The sequence below is a fragment of the Pogona vitticeps genome, chromosome 1 (assembly GCF_051106095.1).
Source record: "Pogona vitticeps strain Pit_001003342236 chromosome 1, PviZW2.1, whole genome shotgun sequence".
NCBI classification, from domain to species: Eukaryota; Metazoa; Chordata; class Lepidosauria; order Squamata; family Agamidae; genus Pogona; species Pogona vitticeps.
In genome coordinates this window covers 126,440,982-126,463,379 of record NC_135783.1, presented here as the reverse complement: position 1 = coordinate 126,463,379, position 22,398 = coordinate 126,440,982, and the positions used below count along the sequence as shown (strand labels likewise).

At 39.7% G+C, this 22,398-nt stretch overlaps 1 protein-coding gene across 2 annotated transcripts in view; it reads right to left on the bottom strand.

Moving 5' to 3' along the window:
• Window positions 1-22,398, bottom strand: part of CSMD1 (CUB and Sushi multiple domains 1) — a 1,337,717-nt gene that overhangs the window by 265,705 nt on the left and 1,049,614 nt on the right. For both annotated transcript variants that reach the window (XM_078386602.1, XM_020797818.3), the window contains 3 exons: window positions 19,843-20,058; window positions 13,519-13,707; window positions 2,036-2,205 (listed from right to left, as the gene is read on the bottom strand). In XM_078386602.1, the coding sequence (XP_078242728.1) occupies window positions 2,036-2,205; window positions 13,519-13,707; window positions 19,843-20,058 (575 nt within the window). The remainder of the gene's footprint in view (window positions 1-2,035; window positions 2,206-13,518; window positions 13,708-19,842; window positions 20,059-22,398) is intronic.

The following is a 22,398-nucleotide window of genomic DNA, read 5'->3' as shown; positions in this document are numbered from 1 at the left end:
GATTCTCAGTTATGTGGTATATATACCGCGGAGAACGTCCCAAGAACTTTTAGCAGTAACGATTTATATCCTCCTATATGAATCATTATGGCCGGCTACACCATGGTACCAGTTTATTTTCTCTCTTGCTTCAAGGGGCAATTCAGTCCCTTGATTTATATATATTTAAAATTTATTCATACATCGATATATCGGGAAAGTGTTTCTGTTTGGGAGCATGTCCTCTGTTGCGCTGGCTGCTCCTGCAGAATCGCATTGGTCCATCTACCTCCCCCACCATCTCCTCTGCCTTTCAGCTTAATCTGCCATTTCTGCAGCAATTGCTCAAATTGCTCTCCGACATAATTTGACCGACATATTGATGTACTGACCATGAAAAATAATTTTTAAAAAATATGAGTGTCACAATAATGGTGACCACTTTCCTGGCTTCAATTCTGAAAAGAAGTGGGGCAGATTGTGCCACACAGGCAATTCAGGTAAGGAATGCACCAGTACAACTGAGGGACAAAATAGCGTAAGCCTCTCAGGAAGTGGAAAATGAATTGCAGTTACACTGCTGGCTGGGCAAATATTTTGATCTTGACTGATTGTTGTGTGACCGGAATTTTTTTTAAAAGGCCATGATCTAAGTGGAGGATAACTATAGAACATTTCCCTCATGTGACTGGGGCCTCAATTTCTTTTTTTGTCCACATTTCTTTTTCAAAAAACGCGGTTATTTTCTGTTTTGAATATGAAATTTTGCTAAATTATTCTTGAAACAAACCAACCTGACATATCTGTTTAAAAGTCAAGATTCCACAGTGCATGAATCCTTCTGATTCCACCAAAAAAAACCAAAGTCAATTGGTAAGTTTAATGAAAAGTCCATCACAGGTTACAAGCCATGATGGGGTTGTATAATCTCCAGGTTTAAAAGGAAAGTACTGTACCTTAAAATGGCAGATGCAGGGGAGGGGTATCAGGAGACAGATATCTAGTTCTCTCATGATTTTAATGGGCATGTAGATTACCTACACCCTACCATTCCTGACAATCCACGGTCCTTCCCCTCCTTCCTAAACCTCTGGCTCATACTTGTCTGACAAAGAGCATGAACTCATGGCATGCTAGAGGCCTGAAGGGGGGCAAGGATGTCAAAAAACAACAGAGAAGGTATCAAAAGCCTCTAGTCCTTCCCTGGTTAGAATTGTGAGTCAAGTATTAAACACTCCTGACATTTAGAGGGCTGTGGGGATTTCAGATGAGACTGCCTATAAATTGTTAGCCTCAGTTGTTCAGAAACCAATGTGGCATGTAAAGCTAATCCAAATATGGAACAAGCCAGCAAGAAGAAGTCTACAAATGTCCTTCTCCATTGATTTAAACTCAGTGGAGATGCACAGCTTCAATTCACCTGACATTTCTCATATCAGTCCAACGTCTGAAATGTACTATGCATATTAATAGGATATTTTTTTCAAGTACAGTAGGACTGTGGAATCTGCAGGGGATTGGTTCCAAGCCCCCCTCCTGAAGATGCCAGGAAGAGTGGACAAATGAAGCACTTACTTCCATTTCCTTTGGTGTCTCTGTATGGTGGAGAGGGGGACCTCTGCCCCCGTCTTACCAAAGGACTTGGTTTCCTGCTCTCCTGTTCACAAGGAAGGCTTTCCTGAAGCCAGCAACTGTGGACTCCCTGCTGCCTTTCCCCCACAAGTGTGGCTTCTCCATTTCACCCAAAGGTTCGGAGACATAAGGCCACAAGTGCATTTCCATTAAGACACTTGTATATAAAATAGGACCTGGCTGCATCTAGTGGCTGGTCCTGGTAATAAACCTTTGGAATGTGTTTTTCTGGGTTTTGTTTATTTTATTCTATTTATTTTATTATTGTTTTCAGGCAACAGATATATGAAACCGTGGGTACCGATCCCGCAGATACGGCAGTCCCACCATGTAACTATGAATTCATGAATTCACTACTATATAGAAACAGGGTCGGGTGGGACTTCTTTTGTTATTTGTTTGCAGGCAGAATGTTAAGATGTACCTTAGCTGTATCTCCTTCATGGAGCTGGAAAGTCCTTGCTCTCAGGTGGATGCCTTTCCCAGGTTCCGTTTCAATTTTATAGATGCATTCATGGTTGTTGTCATAATTAGATGGAAAATTTGGTGACAGCAGTGTTCCTTCATTGCCGGACACGCTTGCTCCACATTCAGCTAAAGAAAACAAAAGGCCTTTTTTTAAAAAAAAAATGAGGAAGGATTACTTTTTTGTTCAATAGAACTTTAAATATTATGATTGCTCCCCAGATTACAAAATCCTTTGTGCTAATGCATGAGCAGAAAAGTATGCTACTTCTTCACTTGATCACCTGAAAAATGTATATAGAGCAACAACTTACTAGTCATATCTGAACAATGTTCCTGGTTCCAACGAACGCTCAAACTATGGATCAAGATTAACTGAATCCTTGAATCTGGATCCCTTTTCATAGTTTCCCTTCATCTCAGATCCCCTCCCTTCAGTTGCATTTTCAGTTCCACTGCATTGCAAAGTGTGGGGCTGCCTCTATATTTACCAGTGAAATTATACAAAGAGTTCTACATAGAAAGATAAAGACAACATATGTTCATAGAGAACGGTCTCTTCACAACCTGTGCCCTGGGTACACATGCCAACAAAATAATAAAGAGAGTTTTCACTGCTAAGTTCTTAAGGAAATGCCTAATGGCAAACAATAGCAGAGTTCATTGAAGCTTCCCAAGAGAAGTTCTTAAAACAAACTACATATAACAGCCTGTATCAATAGCCTCAGTCCACTTACATTATTTTGGGGGTAATGTGTTTAAAATATGAGATGATCCAATTTGGCCACCCTGGATTACTGCCTACCATTATTTTACTTCCACAATGAATAATTTCTAACCTGCGGTCATTTGATTATGCTACCTACTATACATATTCCTTTTGACAAGGGCAATGTGAAAAGTTAGGTGTATTTTCATCAAGGAAGATCACTGATGCAGCCTTCTTATTTCCAGATAAGAAACAGAGAGAGAAGTGGGGAGGGCAGAGAAAAAGTCTGAACACTTATTGGTGCTTTATTTCAGCAACAGAGCTGTCCTATGGAGGTTGGGAAGGGGGAGTCTATGGTAGAGGAATGGCTAATTTCTTCACTCCTACTGGATGGATACTGAAGATGTGGCAAGGATCTTCCCCAAGCCCTCACTTTGTCTCATATTTAAGTGTTAAACTTCCTTTCCATCTCCCCTTCCCATTGATTCCAAGGATAGGGAAAATATGTTTGACAGCTCAAGTACTAGGGTAGGATTGCTCCTCTTCTGGGTGGCATGGTGTAGAAACAAGGGTTGGTGAAGATGTTCGTTCTGTCTGCCCATGGTATGCTACTGACTGTCTCCTTTTGCTCCTTCATGGGGCATCACCAGTGAGATAGCAATGAAGGCAAACTCCACAGTGGGCCATTCTTTATATTTCTCTGTCCCCTCTCCAGGGAACTTTAGGTTATTTTCAATTTTATTATTTAATATCTCAGAGCAACCCCCTTTAATACAGGCTTCCTAATTAGATTTATGCTTTCATATATTTAAATGAGAACGGCCATTGTTGAATTGATACCACCTCATGAATCGATTTGTTCACTTTTCCTAAACTGAGAAAGGAGAAGGTGGGAAAGCGTTTTTGTAATGGTACAGTTCATAATCTACGAAAAAAGAGAAAGAAAACAAACTGACAAATAGCAGACAATATTAGTAATTGTCTAGGTGCATTTCCAAAAGCAGACCAGCAGCCCGCTGGTGTAACAACACTGCTAACATGGTGCCCATTTGTGCAATTACAACATTGTTGCAGTTGCTTTCTAATAACTTCAAGCAAGTTGGCATATTTTCTTAAACCCCTCACTATTAATTCTCAGTTCTAATTTTAAAGTTTCATTTTACAACTCTTTACAAAGGAGTAGTTGACTGGAACAGATGTTTCTTCCTAAATTGACAGCTGATGTCTGAATACAAAGTTCTGCTACCAGTGGCTCTAGGATTAAAAAGCATCAAACTTTTATTTCTCAAGAATTACCTGATTTATGTGTTTCTGGGGTTCCTGGACTTGCGGCAGCATGCCCAAAATACCATGACAACATCACTTTTTAAAAAGTTGATTTGACAATGTAATAATTCTCATTAGGTTTGAAATCCTAGTAATTCTAATTCAATTTGTACATTTGTGAGGGTTAGCCTCTCCGTTGAGATTTGGTTAGTGTCCAAATTGTATGGCTCTGTTTTATAGAAGCAATTTAGCATGTGGAACTTTTGCAAAATACATCTTGGATTATAGAAGCCATGGGAAACTACTTTTAATGGCTTCCTGTGGCTTCTATGCAAAACACACACACACATATATATATGCATAACTGCAAGTCTCATGTTGTGTATACACAGGCATTTCCCCCTTCTTTCTACAGCACTGAATTTCTTCACGCATGTTTTGGATGTTTTTTTTACCCCACTTTTAGTTCTCATCTATTACACCATACTTCAGGATCTTACCTACTGAAAAAAGCAATGAACACACAGGCATAAGAACATCCACACAGATACACCCAGGGGGAAAAATCCCAAATATGATCTATTCCCTTATTCCGGGAAAACTATTCTATTTCTTAAGCTCACATTTCCAAAGATTAAAGCTGACACGTCACCAGTTATATCAAGCAGAATCATACATTAGCCCAATTTTAAGGAGATATGGCCAAACACTATTTTTTATCTCAGATATTGCAGCTAGAAGTAAAACATGTTTTATATTCAAAAGGAAATTCTTTTCTTTTTCTTTTTTACATTACTAATGGGAAGGAGGTATTTTGAGTCCAAAAGGGACAAGAACATTTGCAAAGCTTCTTGAAAAGTTAAAAGATAAAGTAAACAGACTAAAAATACACAAAACCAGTAGGGGATTTTATTCAGTAGTCAGAAACGGTGTGCTAATATTTTGTTAAAATAAAACTAAATGAAAGGTTCTGAGCATCCAGAAGGACAAAGACAGATCTGCCTTTAGAAATATTTTGCAGAGACCATAGAGGAGTGTCTGCTAATACCTTTGAAATTATTCTGTGGTCTTAAAGAATATCGGGGGGTGTGGGGGGGGGAGAGCCAGCATGATATTCCTGAGTTAGACTGAAAAGAGATCCACTTCATTCTTATCAAACAGAGAGTGCATGCTGCTTTTGATGTGATTTGGATATTTTTTTTTAGTTTTTAAAAAAGCGGTGATTCATAAAATCCAACATCAAAAGAGACTTCTATTGTGAATGAATTGGTCTGCTCGCTGGAAATATGATATTAGAATTAAATTATTGCTTAGTAGTTCAAAATCCCCATCAAAGTCATGGCTCATTCATTTTCAAAGGATGGATTCCTAGGACCAATGAAATTCAAAGCCATCTATTTTTAAAATTGTTGAAACCTCGGAAATCTGAAGCATCTCAGTAGGCGCTGGCTTTCATAATGCAAGGTAGGAACTGCAGAAACGGAACAGTTGAACTGACCTAGACCTACGTATCTTTGTTTAAGCCAGCCATGAAGGGCTCTAGGAGTAGTTCTGTTAAAGTCAAAGGCAGGGTTAAATTCTCTTTTTTTTTTAGTCTTTCAACTTTGAAATTGGGATAAGATCAGAGGTTTGGAAACTGTATCTCATGTGCCTTCCAAGGATTCCTCCAACATATGTATAGGTAGAACAAATATTTTTGGTATGTAAACAATTAGAAATGAGGGAGGGAAATCACAACAGAGGTCTATGGAATAGGGCATGATGCCTACTAATACCACACAGAATACTTTGCTGCATAAATTTATACTGGGTCCCTCACCACCACCTCTTTCCATGTCCACATCACTGGGGGGAGGGGAGGCTTCAGGTTAGAGGGGGAAAAGGCTAGGACAAAACTATACACCAAGAAATCTATTGTTTCGGGAAATACATTGGGCTACTGTATGCTCTCTTTTTTGGTCTTAATATGTGTGGCCAGAGGGAGAGTAAGGTTGAGACGCTGCAGCATTCAGTGGGATGGCAGAGCTGTTTCCAGGGTCGCACTCCTGATAGTCATTGGCATAACCATCCCTTTATGCACCGGCCAGGGAAGTCTATGGCTTTGCTCACTGTGAAATACAGGCCAAGATGAGTTGTTGTGTTTTCCCCTCTGCTCAGCAGCCATCTTTTCCATATTCACTTTGCTACTAGATAGAGTGGTGAGAAAGAGACATAAAAGGGTTAAGGAATCTCACTTTGTTGCTGCTCATTGGAGTATGGGACCAATTCTGTTGACTCTGCCGCAGAGTTCTCTCCATCTGGAAGAGATGGTCAATCAACCATCTTTCCTACAGACCCAGGCTCCTCCTGGATCAGTGGCTCAGATAGTTTCTTAGAATCACTCACAGTCATAACTCTTGGTCCTCTTCTGAAGAAGGCTCTTAACGGGCATGATAGATCCTGAGTCTAACCTCTAGACTCTCACTTCCAGGCCTGTTTTACTCACTTACACAAAAGCAATGGGCAAGCAGTGTGCACTAGCATGGGCCAGACACACATGTAATGCAAAGTCAACATAAGGCAAGCTTTCCTCCACATATTCCTTCAGAGTTTCAGTGCACGTTTTTTGACAGATGCTTATTGTTATTCACAAAAGCTGAGCTTAACTCCTTCAGAATAAATGTTAAAGTCTTCACTCACAGTTTTTTTAAGGGTTCTTGGACACACTGTTTGTGTTTAATGCCCTGTTATTATCTGATCTGTTGATCGTAATAAAAGAATTTCAAATGGCCTGTTGGAAATTAATATTTTGTCCTATGAGATGAATGTTGTTCAGTCTTAAAATTTATTGCATGAACTGTTATGTATTCTTATATGAATGTTTATTTGTGGAGTATTTTATTAAAAAAATAATGAAAAGGGCTATCTAAACTGAACAAAAACCTTGTTCCAAATGCCAGGTATATGAAAAAGGCATTATAAAGGTCCACTCCTCTCATGGCAGAACTCATTTAATTTGAATTTCTGATTTAAAAAATCCTCTGCTCTCAATACTGAATATAAGTCCTCTGACCAGTTTTCTGGTGGACTTCTTAACATGCTGTATCTACCACATAGCAAGACAAAAATGATCCACTATTTTTTAAAATATACTTTCAATATTATCAAATTTTATACTTAAACTGAGTTTGGCACAACCATGCTAACTTCATTATCACTATATTAAATTTAAATGTACTTAAACTACAATATTAAATTATATATGAAGGTATGTGAGGCTTTCAAGGTATGTGAGAAATCTGAGGTAAGGATTGGTTTTACTAGTTTCACATCCCCAGTGAGTTTCCATGACTGTGTGGGGATTCAAACCCAAACCTCCTGAATCCTAGTCCATCACTCTAGCCATTACACCACATTGTGTATCTATTATTCAGACCATTATTTAGACTGCTAAGAAGAAAATCCTATAACATTTTTCTCTTCCTATGCAAAATAGCTTTTCTTCTTTAAAGTATAAAAACAGTTTCCTTTGTAACTTATCCTTGTATTAGGCTGGCGCAAGCTAAAATATCCTATGCCTCAGTAAATACAGTAGTGCCTCGCTTAACAAGCGCACCGTTTAACGAAGAATCCGCATAGTGACGCGTTTTTTGAATGGCAAAACATCGCATTGCGATGATCGGTAAGCGTTTCGCTTACCAATGTTCGCATTGCGATGTTCTAAAAACAGTTGATCGGCGGTTCCAAAATGGCCGCCGGAAGAAAAATGGCCGCCCGCTCCGTTTTTGCGCCCTGCCCTTGCTTACCGGGTGGTGAAAATGGCGGCCGGATGGGGGAATCTTTGCATAGCGGTGAGTTTTCACCCCATAGGAACGCATTACACTCTGTGGGTTCCCCCCCCCCCGCATAGTGACGAATCCAATTAGCGACGTTAATCCTGGAATGGATTAACATCGCTATGCGGGGCACCACTGTACTTGTAACTGTCTATATATTTCTTGGGGCACTGAAACAGTTGCTTTTCACACTGCAAGTGTGGGGTTGTACTTTCCAAATTCTGGCCTATAGATCAATAAAAAAATTAGGATATCCAAAAGCAGGTTAGGTTGTAATAATTTTAACTGACATTAGTTTTCTACTGTGTTTCCCCAAAAATAAGACAGGGTCTTGTATTAATTTTTGCTCCAAAAAACGCATTAGGGCTTATTTTCGGGGGATGTTTTATTTTTTTCAAGAACAACAATCTACATTTAGTCAATTACCATCATTTATTTTATTTATTTATTATTAATTTATTCCCATTCACCTTCCCATTCTTTAAATGCACCTGGTGCCACTTCCTCCAGGGTTACCTCCGCCACTGCCAGGAGGCTCCACGGTAGTGGCTTGGGTTCCTCCAGTGGCGATGCCTGGGTTGAGGCTCCCATTGGGCCTGGTGGGCGCTGGGTTTGTTTTGTGGGAAACAACAACAGCAGTGAAGGGGGAGGCGTTGGTGTGGAAGGGGGCGGGGTCCCAAAGCCCGCAAGCCCAGTTGAGGATAAGGCGGCAGCTGCGTTAACACGTGGCCCTGCCAGCTGCACCGAAGAGGGAGCCAAACAAGAGGCGGGTTAAAAGAGTTACGTTAGGAGAAAGAGTGGAGGGGGAAAATAAAGGCAGGGTGGGGGCTGACTGGCTGGCGGGGGCCAGAGCTCCAAAATCACCTCTCCTCACCTCCAACCTTGTGCTTTGTTAGCCTCACCTGGGCGCAAGCTGGAAGGGGGGAAAGCGAACACACTGCAGAGGCGCAAGCCCCAAAAGCCATTGGGAATTTAGGAGCCAAGGTTCAAGTCCCTGGCTGTCCACCCCCTCTGCGAGCGAGGGAAGTGGGAGAGGAAGGGAAGAAGTTTTAAGTTTCTCTTGAGGGCTTGGGGGGAATCCTGGTGAGTCCCTGACGGAGGGCAGAGTTTCATTTAACTAAGGCTTATTTTCGGGGAAACACGGTAAGTGCAAAGATTTAATGTGAATTCAGAGGGCTCATTATGTATATTCTGCAGCTTTGTCTTGCAGTTTTTAAGACCATATTTGACTATGTATTGCAATTCTCTTGCCTCATTTTGAGTTCGTACTAACCTAGCTTCAGCCTCTGGACTGTTGTTGGTTGCCTGCTCTATTGAATTGGACTGGTAAAACAATGTTTGCTGAATCTTGCTTTTGTTTTCTGACACTGGTTTTGGATTTTCCTTCTGTGTGTGGCTGTGTATGATTTTGTTGGTAGCAATGTAGGAATGCTAGACCCTGTTATTGGGACCTGCCTACCTGAAAGCAGAAGACAATCCAGGGGTTTTGCTCCCCAGCAATTCAATATTCTTAAACAAACTACATATCATGGAATGTTCCTAATTCACAATCCTTGTTTATTTGGATATAACCAGAGTCCCATATTTAGATTCCTAAACAGGCAGCAGAGATAAGATTCCATATCCCCTGAAAATAGGATGCATTTCATATCTGAAATTTCCCAAGGAATTTTCCATGTTCTAATCTTTAAGCGTTGTCAACATTTGTTTTAGGATAAACTATTTGGAAACCAATACTTGTTGTATATTCTGTCAATAATTAGGCTTCTTAACACAGTTATTGATGTTTTTTTCATCTATCTTGAAATTTGCACATCATAATACATCAGTTTTGCTTGTCTGCTCTGAACTACCATAGGCTCCTTGCTTCCAAAATGAAATTCTGACATTTTCCTGATGTTGCATGTAAGACGAAGCATCATGTTCTGGCAATGTGCTATCTCAACAGATGACTGTTAATGACCCCTTTCTTCTCCTTCTGCCTGTACTGCACCAAAGGATAGAAAAGCATGGCAACTTCAGTTCCCATGCTCCTTGGTGTCTCTGTTCTCTTCTCCATAACTGAACATAACACTCAAAATTTGTTATGTTTCACGTATAGTTGCAATGCAATACTCTGATTTTCCTTAACTGGCACAGCAATTATGCCATAGAGCTCAATAATATCTAGATAAACCACATTTAAAAACTCATTAAAAGTTTTAATAAGGTGAAAGTAATGGAGCAATCTCTTCAGTGAGAGGTGGCAAATAAGGTGCTAGTCTTTAGCTTATTTGAAGGGTAGTTCAGAACACGGTCTTGGAAATAAAAGGAAAACAACATTGCAAAAATGATACCTTGAGGAAAAATTACTCTGAGGAACCACAACACTCCTAACAATGTATGTGCTGGAGCCAGTTATCTGAGCTGCTTGGTGGGAAGTAGAAACTGCTCACAGAAGTATACACAATGGAAAGAACATCCTTCATTTAAACGGAAGTCCCATAAGACAGATGTGTTTTATTTACTTAATAATCTTTATAAACACAAAGATTAATAATGGGAGTTTTTTTTTTTTTCAAACCACCTCAGGTAAAAATATCTTTAATTGCTCTGTTATTCAGCCAATGATGGTTTGGTCTGCAGTTAATGCTATAAAGCCACTTCAGTGTGTCGCGTCAATATCCAAGCACACTGAGGACAGGGACATCCCTCCCCCATGTGCGCTTCAAATGCCAAGAGCAAAGCAGTAAAAACCCTTGGCTCCTGACCATAAGAACCCATAAACCAGATGGCAGCGAAGCGGATGCTTTTTATACCAAAATTTACATAAGACCAGTTGCTTTAAAAAACAACAACATACAAACAGTGTAAAAACGAGGCTGGCTAATTTGTTCCAACCAACAATACAATACTGGGGTAAATTTGTTCTGTTTGACAGTTTGTGCTTCAGTTTGTAAAGAGTTTTGTGATTAGATCCTTGCAATGGTTGGGCCCATTTACGAATAAATTGACAGTTCCACAAGAAGTCTGTTGTTTCCTCAGAAAAACCACCCCAAAAGCACACCAATAAGGTCTGCAGTCTTGATTCCGAGACCAGCACATACACATCTTCATGTTAATATCTTTTGGCATACTCAAGCCACAATTGACATTCACCTATGGCAGTGGTCAGGGAACAGGGGTAAATTACCCCAAATGGGGTAAAAATGAAAATCCTGGGGTAATGAGGAAGTGACCCTAACCTCCTTTTCCTCCTCCTCCTCTGCCTGGAGGGGGATCCCCAGCTTCCTGATCACTCCCTACCTGCCCCCTTCTCCGCCCCAGCTGCAACCGAGCCATGGCGGATACCAGCCAGCGACAGGCCCCAGCTGGCAGCATACGGCAGCCAAGGTGGTGGTGGCAGGACCAGCCATGGCGGAGGGCGAGGCCAGGGCGAGTGGCCCAAGCACCCAAGCCAGGAGGAACCTCTCCTTCCAGTGCCTGGAGAGGTGGATCACGGTGGAGGGGGGCAGGCACGGCCATGACGGCAGCCTGGGCCAGGCTCAGCCTCCCAGCGCCAGGATGATGGCGATGCCCCATGGCCTGTCCCCACTCCCAGAGGAGCCCATCAGGCGGCAGCAGCACTCGCCTGACTGTGTGGCTTCCTTTAGCAGTGCCTCCGTGCCAGCCGGCCAGGCCTGGCGGAGCCTCTCGCCTTCCATGCTGCAGCTGTCGCAGTGCTTCGGCAGCAAGGCCCACAGGAGCCCTGACGCCGAGGCCCAACACGGGCACCCCAGCAAGCAGCCGCTGGTGCCAGAGCAGGAGGTGGCCTCACCATTGGATTAATTATTGTAAGCTGCCCAGAGACCTCTGGGTAGTTTGGGCGGCATATAAATTGAATAAATAAAATAAATAAATAAATAAATAAGAGGAGGAGGAGGCCCAGGCATGGGCAGCGAGGCTTTGGTGTTGGCGCTCGACTGGCCACACGAGACTGAGATGCATGTAGTAATGTCGGCATATATCAATTTTTTAGGGGGTAAAAGTTAAAAAAGTTCCCTGACCCCTGACCTATGATGTTGAAAAGTGGCAGATATCACATTATGATCTCTGGGTTAACCATTCAGTCACTGATAAGTATACTCCAAACTGCAAGATGAGGATGAAATAAATATTTGCAAATGTGATCAAAAAGGGTGATAAAAAAGGGATGTAATCAAAAAGGGTGACCCGATACATTGAGGCATCTTACTGGGAAAAAAATGTCTACCGTTGTGAGCTTATTTGCTCCCATGAGAACAAAAGACCAGGACTTTTCTTTTTTGTCAGCACCAATATTTGCAAAAGAAAATGTATTCTGTACAAAAATCTACATATTTTGCACAAAATGAAAAAGTTTTGTGTGACATGCGTTTTATGCAAAACTGATTTTTACATGAAAACCATGTTCGTGTTTTTTTTCCTTACAGTCATAAAAAGTGAAAAATGCACAGAAATGTTTGAACTTTTGCCCAGAAGGAGAAAATGTTTGAAAAACATTGTTTTGAGAAAACAAAAACAGGCAAAATTTTACATCCATTGCAAACTAAAAAATTCTGTAAATAGCACTTATCTATTTGAAACCATTTACAGTGTTTGTTAAATCCCACAAAACATGTACATCATGCATTTCTTAAAAAATCCAATTTTCAAGATGTGCTCTAAAACCGTATGAATTTCTGTTGTAATCTATATTATTTTTAAATATTTTTACTATCGCAAATAATAATTAATATAAAATGAAATCTGCTTTTTAAAAGATCTTCTGCGAGGAATATATGTGACTGAAGATTGAAAATACAATACTAGACAATAGGACTGCTATGTATAATTAGCATTCATAGTAACCTATAGTTCTCGGTTTTCCTGTTAAAGACAGCAGAAGATTAGGTCTCCACACACTTAAGTGAACTATAAACTATTTCCCATGCAGTATATTCTGTTGCATTTCCGACCTAATGGCCACTGTGTTTTGGCTGGTGGGTCCAGAATCAAACATCCAAATCCCATTTGCACTAAATAAAAAAATTAATCTACACCATTGCAGGCTGCCATCCCTTTGATACTAGTCAACTCTTGACAATTTCAGTTAAGAAATGCAGTTCTTTCTATAAATTGGTAGTGAAATGTGTTAATTTAATTAAGCACTTAATTTCAAAAATAACTAATGCTCCTTTTATTACTTCGAACATCTCAAAAAAAGAGACGCAAAACTACAGTAGAACTCCCCTATCGGTGGGATCAATATCCCCTGATTCACTTATCAGGGTCTTAAAATATAAAAAAAATATTAAAAGAAGAATCCCATACTGCATATACGGTATATTTCTAAATAGGAACTTATCAAAAACAGCTAATAGGGGAGCCAGAGATCATGCATGAGGAAGTTTGGAACCAATCTTGTGCGAATACAGGGGTTGTACTCTCTCTCTCTCTCTCTCTCTCTCTCTCTCTCTCTCTCTCTCTGTGTGTGTGTGTGCGCGCGTGCGTGCGTGTGCACGCACACACACACACACACACACACAAACATTTAACTTACATGATTTCATTTCTCCCCCTGCCCATCTTGGGCTTTATTTACTATCCTCTTTTTGTTTCCCTCATGTGTTATTACAAAACTGATGAATGAAATGAAAGCATGGGACCACCTACCCACACACCTTGGCAGAGGTGCACTCCATACACGGCGGCCACCACCCAGGCAGGTGAGCTTGTTTGCACCTTCTAAACGATATCCTGGGAAGCAAGAAAACGTCAAAGAATCCCCAACACCAAAATGAAATCCTATTCTTCGACTGAAGGCAGGAACACCAGGATCGTCACAGGGTTCCAGGTCATATTCTTCAGGCAACACATGGAAAGAAACAGAAGAAATCCAGGTGTGTGTTTTTTAATTGTATAAGATGACTACATAACTTCACCCCTTCCCAGCACTACCCAACAAGAGATCATCACCCTAAAACAGCTGGTTAAAATGTGTACATGTTCTAATACTTACCTGAACTATTGACTTGCACATCCTTAAGGCCGAGCTAACTACTGCAATAAACCAACTCTGCATGATTTCAAGGTTTACATTAGCATTCTGCATCCCCACAATGAACATCAAACTATGCCTTAGCCAGATGGGTGGTATAATTAATAAACAAACAAACAAATAAATAAATAAATAAATAAAATCCCATTCATAGTTACTAATGTAGAATAATGACCAGAAAATGCCCACCTTCCTCACGACATTTAAAACATGAAGTATGAGGTAACGAAAACACAGTATTATAATGTGTAGACTGGCCTTAGAGCTGGGGTTCCAAGACTGGAAGAAGACATAAGATGTATTTGTTATGATAATCTGTTTAATTGTATATTCATATCATATCTTATTACCATGTTTTAATTATGTATTTTTATTTAGGAAAAAAAAGTATATTGAGCCCCTTCTTGGTGTCAGTATTGGGACAAAGGTGGGATATATATTAAATAAATTAAAAATATTGTCTGCTAGTTTAAAGTCTCTGCCAAATATGACATCCATATATATAATCATTTTTATCTGTTTATAAGAGGGTTTGAAGGTTATCTGTCTGTCTGTCTGTCTGTCTGTCTGTCTGTCTGTCTGTCTGTCTGTCTGTCTGTCTGTCTGTCTGTCTATGGGACAAGATAATTCCCAAGGGACCTTACATGGTTTTGAACTGGAATCCCCCAGCAGCATTTTATGAACTCAACATTCCATGAAGGGCTGAAGCTACCATATAAAACAATATCTCAGAGTCCCATCTCTGAAAGGCAACCCAGAAAGATATCATAGTTGATGGTGTCATGTCAAGAGGTCCTGCAGAACCATCAAAGAAAAACTTCCTCTGTTCACTTCTCACAGCAGATCATCCATAAAGTCCTCTTGATCATTGGAGCACTAGGTCTCAAGCTAAACTGAAACAGATTCAGGCAATTTGTCTCATCCGGGAAACCTAGAGCTCATAATTCACCAAATGCTCCAGTGTCTTTCCCAAGAATAGTATGGTGAAACTGGGTGATAAATATCCAATGCGGTGAGTTTCAAAGAAGTCTTTTTCACCAAGGACTTACCAATGCCTCTTTAAAACATACTGAAACTCTGCCTTGCTGCAAAGAGGCATTCTCAGAAATAACACTTCTGTTATAGCACATTATTTCTGCTGTTCACTGAATCACCAATAGTTCTCTTCACTGTCAGTTTCTAACATCTGTCATGGGACTCTTCAAAACAGAACAAGTAATCAAGAAGAAATTGAGATGCTGACAATTTTTGAAAATATTATTTGCCTCTCTGTTGCAGTATGTACTTTGCTGAGGCAAGGTCAGATGCCAAAAACCAAATGAAAACAAATCTCAAAAGGATTACACTTTCTCTTAAAGTTATCTAGTACAAATCTACGTCACATTTGTACAGGTATATTGGAAGCATCCTAAGGCAAGATGGTGTCTTTTTCCTTATGGAAATGTAAAAATAGGTGATACCTTTATAGACATCCCCCCCTCCAAAAGATGCTGACACAATAATCCAAGCTTTTGTGAATTAAACACTCCTCCATCATATCATCCTGCATAACTGGAAATGACCCTAATCCAGCCAATTTTGTTTCCAAGTGAAATCTCTAAGAGCAATATATAGCTATATTCCTGTTCTGGTCTATACTTTCTCAACAGCACTTACCAACCATGAAACTGAGTGATAATTAGCCAATGTGGTGACTTCCAAAGAAGGCTTGCCAACCATCCTAATTCATCTTAAACAAGAATTATCCTTCTAAAAATCTGATAATTCTATATTTGATAATTGTTCTCTATCCATTTAGCTGAGACACACATTTACCTAACTAGCCTGTAATTTCCTTGATCCATTAAACACTAGTACTAAATTTTGAACTTTCCACCTTTCTGGTGCAGAGACTGCTGTTATGGACATGCTACAAACTTTTGTTAAAAGAACTGCAAGTTTGCATTTAGGTAAGAATACTTAGCTGAATGCCATCTGGACCTGTTAACTTGTTGGTTTTCAGTTTCCTAAGAATTTCATCTCTTGACAGTCATGTTTGCTGTGGTTCCTTCAAAATTCCCTTCTGGAAAATGAGAGCCCCAAAGAGGTATCTGCCCTACATTTGGTGTGAAGACAGATGCCGATCAGCTCAGCTTGATTTACTGAGCTCAGCTTTAAGCAGAAATACCTTCCCTGCCTTCAAGAAAAGTGTACAGTTTTTTTTCTGTTCCACACCTTGGTGACACACAAATGTCAGTGGAGATCTGTCTGAATTACAGCATTAATTTACATCCTGGTTTTATTAGGGCTGTGAGAGAACCCTCTGTTGAAGACCTGATTGAGAGATTTGGATCTGGACCTGATTCACTTCAGGTCCAAAACTAAATCCAAACTAAAAATAAATATTGTGTGAGCATTTTTTAAAAAAACAAATGCAGATTAATGTGGAAATGGAAGGGAACATACTTAATGCTAAAAACCACTGCTTAAGTAAAGTGGGTATAGATCGTTTGATTGATTTCATGCCCATAAGTTCTTCTATAACTTTGGAAGATTTTGCCTACTACCCTGATAGCTACAGGACAGCCATCCAGAAGTCTGCCTTCTCGTTACTCTTTGCTCTGTTCACTGCTCTTGTTTGGCATTCATCTCATGCCTTACTTCTGCTAGAATACTTGTCAAGATGGCAATTGTTGTGTCAGCATCTCAACCAGGGATTAGAATCTGCTGTGAGTTGAAACAATAACATAAAAAAGTCTGACATGGCCCCAGCAAACTATTCCAATGCCTTACCCAAGGACCTCTTACCATTACTGAACAGTGTGCAGGATCTGTGTGCAAGACATGGAATAGGAGCAGGGGGAAAATATACCCTGTTTTAGCACTAGCCATTTCTACAATTCAACACAAATTAATTTGCATGTACAAACTCATCTTACTGCGTCCAGGAACTGCAGTCTTTGAAAGTGAAGTCCAATGCTAAGTCAAAGTAACCCCTGCAGGATATACTTTTTTTCCCCTGCAGAGGAACTGAAGAATAAACTTAGCAGTACTGTGACTTTGTAGTCAAAGAAAAATAGCTTTTATAAAGAAGAAAAGTCCAAGAAGAGCATATATATGGAGGATCAGAAATGCAAAGAGATTGCTTTGCTTTGCATGCTTAATACAGCATTTTCTATTTGCGATATATATATCGCAAATATTTTTTTTCTATCACTTCTGCCAGTTCATTTTAACTGAGACCAAAACGAACTCCAATTGCAGCTCATATTCAATTCAAAACCATCCTGTTTCAGTAAACACTATCTATTTTGAAGAATAACATTAGTGTGCTCCAAAAACAGCACCCTGTTTCAGGACTTTCTCAGCATATTGCCTTCGTGCCCTGCCTGCCGTCTTTCCAGAGGCACCAAGTTTCCTACTGTTGGCGAGTGAGACAGCTTGCCAGAGCAGATCTGAAGGGCATAACCAGGGGCTGGGGGAGACACTCCGTCTCTTTTCTATGGGGGAAAGCAGAGGTATGTGTATAGAACAAAACAAAACAAAACCTTTAACTGGATTCCCTGCAAAGAAGAACAACTGGAGATGGATGAAATATCTCGACAGATTCATTTATTTTTTAATTCTGGCAACTGAGGTTCCACTATTTATGGATTGTTGCTTTTCATACTTTCCTTCTTTCATTCACTTTTAATAATGCACTTCATCTTTTGTTTTAGTGATTATATTAGTTATCTTAAATGCTACTTTTAGTGGAAAAGTGGGATACAAATCTAGTAAGTAAATAAACTGCAATCATCCTGGGGGAAAGTTGCATTTGTTTTCTCACTTGATAGCAGTGTCATTTTACTCAAGTCACTCTTTCTGTTGTAGATGATTTCACTGTTGCTCCAAACCCTTTTACCCTCCTTCTGAGCTACCTATAAATTTTAGTCCCTTTCCCATTCAATTTTGCCAGCCACTTACTTTCTCAACCATAGATCTTTTGTATTACAAACCACATACCCTAGTATAAAAGCATCCCCATACTCATTTGCCCTACTCACTCATTATGTAAACACACAGAGACATGATGATAGAAGAGTGTGAACCCCAGCCCTCAGTTGTTTGTTTAATTCCACCCCCGCTTCCCCAAAGTGAGAGCCTGAAGAAGGAGAAGCTGTTGACTCACGTAAGACTATCCATTTGAGCCAGAATCCAAAGGCAAAGCAGCAACATACTAGGGCGTAAAAGAAAATGCAAAAGACAAACCCCCAACTGTACATATTTTTAAGGAATGCCCTTCTGTCTTCAGAAGCTCAGACAAACTGGGCACAGGACTAGCTATAACCTGGTTTCCACCAATAGCTTTAGAACTTGTATGTCTATTCATATATCACAGATCAGATAATTTGGATGTTCATAGATCACAAACCAGATCACCTCAACGATCATGTATTTTTTCTTCATTTTTCAGATTTCATGAAACGTGTAGGTGTCATCTTGCAATACCCCCAAGAGATCCCTTCCTGTGAACCACCCGAGGTGGAGGCACAAATAGTCTGAGTGGGTACACCAATGCTGTGTGTGTAATTTTGTGCCCACTTGGTGGGGATGGGGGGGGATGGGGCATCCACATGTAGCTGGCAGACAGCACATGCCCTTTGCCCCCCCCCCAAACACACCTTTAACATTTTAAGCCATCTTGAGTAGACTTTGGCACAGAAGACCGGGAGAAGCGAACACGAACAAAACCCTCTTCATGTAACTACATGAGGGTTTTACTGGTTATCAAAATAACACAAGCACTGTGTGAAGCTCCCTGTCTGCTTGCTTTCATATTTTCTTGGCATGATCAGTTAAGGAAAATGTGGAACTGAGGATAGCTTAGGTATAGGCCTTTCACAATTGTGGGGCAGCTGTTTTTCACTGTTTGTGCTGGATTTCAGAATCTCTATAGAGCTACAACACTTGGAGTTTGACAGCTAGCACTGCTAGCAAATATACTGCAGAATTCCTATGGAAACAAGTCTCACTGTGGTCAGAGGCACTTGCACCCACATAAAAGTACACAGGATTAGTTTAAGGCTGGAAACAAATGAGTACTGAATAGTAAGCCTCAGCTCATAAGAATGTATTTGATGTGCTGGTTTGCATTGCTTTAAGGCAAATGAATATTAGTATTTTTAATCAAGCAATTTTAAAAGTGTTTTGATTTTAATTGCATTTTAGTAATATAATAAAATGCAATTTAATTGTCATCTGAAGTTCATGATTTTTTTCCCGGTATTCTCAGCTTCTATGATTTTAATCTGGACTGCAAGCCAACCGGCTTCAGATTGCAGAGGAAAGATGCATATAAATAAAATAAATAATAATAAATAAACAAAACTGTTTCCTAAGCACTTTTGCTTGGGTTTGAAAGACAGTGGAAGCTCAACTATACGATGCCCCGGCTCCAAGAACATCTAGTGCTTCAAAGTCATCATAAAGGTTACATTAAGAACTATATTTAGCTTCTTTTTAATGCTATTATTGATAGATATGGTTCCTCCCTTTGCCCTGGATGAATGCAAGTGGAAAGCACTTCAAATATGTCATAAATTCTAAATAATATTCTCATTAAAAAGCAATACCTTCATCAAAATAATAGCATTGGTAGTGATACAAACAATGAGTTATCATAAAAATAAAATTGTACAGCACAGTAATTTTTTTTCAGAAAATTTCCTGGAAATACCTCATTAAAAAGTTTATTGTGAAAACAGATATAAAGATAAAGATATTGGGGAAATGCAGAAAAGCAAACTAGGATTACTTTATATAAAATATCGACTTAAATATATTTTAAAATATTGTCCATATTATTTCTATGCTATAGCAATTTTTACTAATTTTCTTTCTGAAGTCATAGTGTAGATTTTAACAGTTGTACAAATCCTGGTAATTGGTAAGTCATGCATCCAACCCCACATCTTTACCTGAAAATGTTATATTAAAGCCTTCATAGGAAATGGAAAAATCAGAGATAAACCGAAGTTGTGCTGTGAAGTTTCCAAAGAGTCCAGCTTTAATGGTAGGAGGCAAAACAGATCCAGTTAATCTGGCCACAGGTTCTGTGAAGCTGCCATCTTCAGTGATGAGCAAATAGTCATGAGAGCTCTCCAGGTGAAAGGTGTGGAAGATTAGCTGTACACCTTGGAAAAGAGGGAAATAACAACATTTTGGGTTGCTCAGCAGCAAACAAATGGCAATCTGGATCCCCCCTGAACAAAATCACCGATAATCATACACAATGAGGGCAGCCAGGCTTCCCTATCAACTTCCATCAGCCCAGCGTGAACATGCATCACATTTTCAACTGTCCTTCATACAAGGCTGTCTGTGATAACTCAAGCAGAGATGTCACATAAGCAAGTACCTCTGTTCAAATGTCTGCAGGCAAGATTAAGACAATGAAAACCCAGTTGGGCTTTAGTCTTGCAAGCTCCTACTGTCCCCCACTTCCCTTAAGCAGAAAAATAAATCTCATGAGCAGATGGAAACTATATCTCTATTCAGACATTTTCTCTCTATTTCAAAAGTCACCACAGATAGAGGAGAGCACTCCAGCACCACTTGATTTTTCCCAGTGTACAGAGTCTGAAGTGGAGAGCTTCTGCTATCCATGGGGGGAAGATGTCTCCTAGTGAGTCAGGATCTTGGAAAATTAGGGTCTCAATTCATGCTGACAGAAGAACTGAGCAAGGTTAATTCTAACTAAAACACTTAATAAGAGTAAGAGTTCTATGGAACCAAATCATGCTTGCATGAAGTCTTAAACTCCACACGACTTTGAATACATAGTGTTCAGCTTGTACCACTGCTGTGGTGAATGAATACGGCATATTTGTATAAAGCAGCAGAGGAAACAGAAGACTGTCTGTAGTTAGAGGTTCTAAGGCGCAGCTGTGTTTTAAGCTAAAAATTAGTTAATTAGTAAGAAGCGGTGCCTGTTCTTAGAAGACAGATAAAACATTTGACCCTCTATTACAACTGATTAACTGTCAACAATTCCTTCTCACAGCAGCACTTTGTGGATAATCCGACAGCAGAGAAGACAAAAAGTATTTGCTATTACTATTCACTATGTGAATCCAGCCCGGGCCTTCAGTGCATTTGGTATTAAAATCAGGGGAGAAAACAATCAAAGAGTTATAGAATCCAGCAGAGTTCATGTTTCCAGAACCACGATCTGAAGAAATACCATTGGCAACAAGATTCTTATTCTCTGGGCAGGATTTTTGCTGTCAAAAGTTATTAGTCTAACCATGCCAACGGTACCTTACAATTATCACCTGTGTCTGGCTGCTTGCAACAGCCAAAAGTCAAAGGGTCATCAGAAACCCAATTTTTTAAATGCAACTTCATTTGTTACAAGCAATCGATAAATAAATGTATGACTGGGATCCCTCTCTTTTAGAAGGTTAACACATGGTGGTCTGTTGAAACCCAAGCTCCTCTTTAGATTAATAGTCTCTGCCTTACTGCATGTGCCCTCTTTCTTCATTTCAAAAGCTTTTCCACCTATTACATCACAAGAATCTGGATAAGCAATATACATGGCATATATATGTTGCAGGATGCTCAGCAGGCAACAGCATAGGTACATTGGTGCACAGAACCAATCTGGGGACATCTTAGAAGATCTTCTCATCCCTACTCAACCTTTAAGAACATACTATAAGACTATAGCATTGATCCTTTAAAAAAAGGAATGGAGGGAAAAACATGAATACAGTGTTGTTCTGTATTCTCTTGCATTTCTCATGCAAAGTTCAGTGTTATGAACTTTGCATGAGAAATGTAGTGAACAAGAATGATACAAGTTGTAATAAATAAACTATAGTAGGTGATAGAAAGGCTTAAGAAACTCAAACCTATGAGTTTCCACAAACATAATTTGGTAGACATGGGGTCACTTTCTTCATACAGTGTTCTACTTAGTTGAAAACAGCCCTCTGAACATCTGTAATGACCATTTCCGTTCATCATGAATGGAAAGACACACTTTGGTTCAAACCACTGTGTGCAACTGAGGTAAAGAAGAACAGAATCATAAGTAAAATATTTAACAGAATCCAAGTATTCCCATCATTCCAACAAAGTTGTGACGAGAGACAGGTAGATGTATTATGGCACCAGCACTGTATTTAATTCAGTGCATAAATCAAAATAGAATTTGTCTGATGCATACATTACTCCCAAAGCTTGATCATGCATGAAGTTTTTGTTTTCTAGATGCCTTTAGTTTTGAATCCACACAACTGTGTGTGGATTTTCATTTTGGAATCGCTCAAGGAAGCAAACAGAAAAATAAATAGTATGAAAAAGGGATGGGGGAGGAAGAGAGCACATCTCAAAAGTTCAGAAACAAGGAATCAAAAAAGACTTTGCTTTTAAGATTCTACTTCATCATTCAAGTGCTTCAAGTCATCTAAATGCACACACCACAGTGTATTGAGATAAAATGCTACACTTAATCAAGAATATATTAA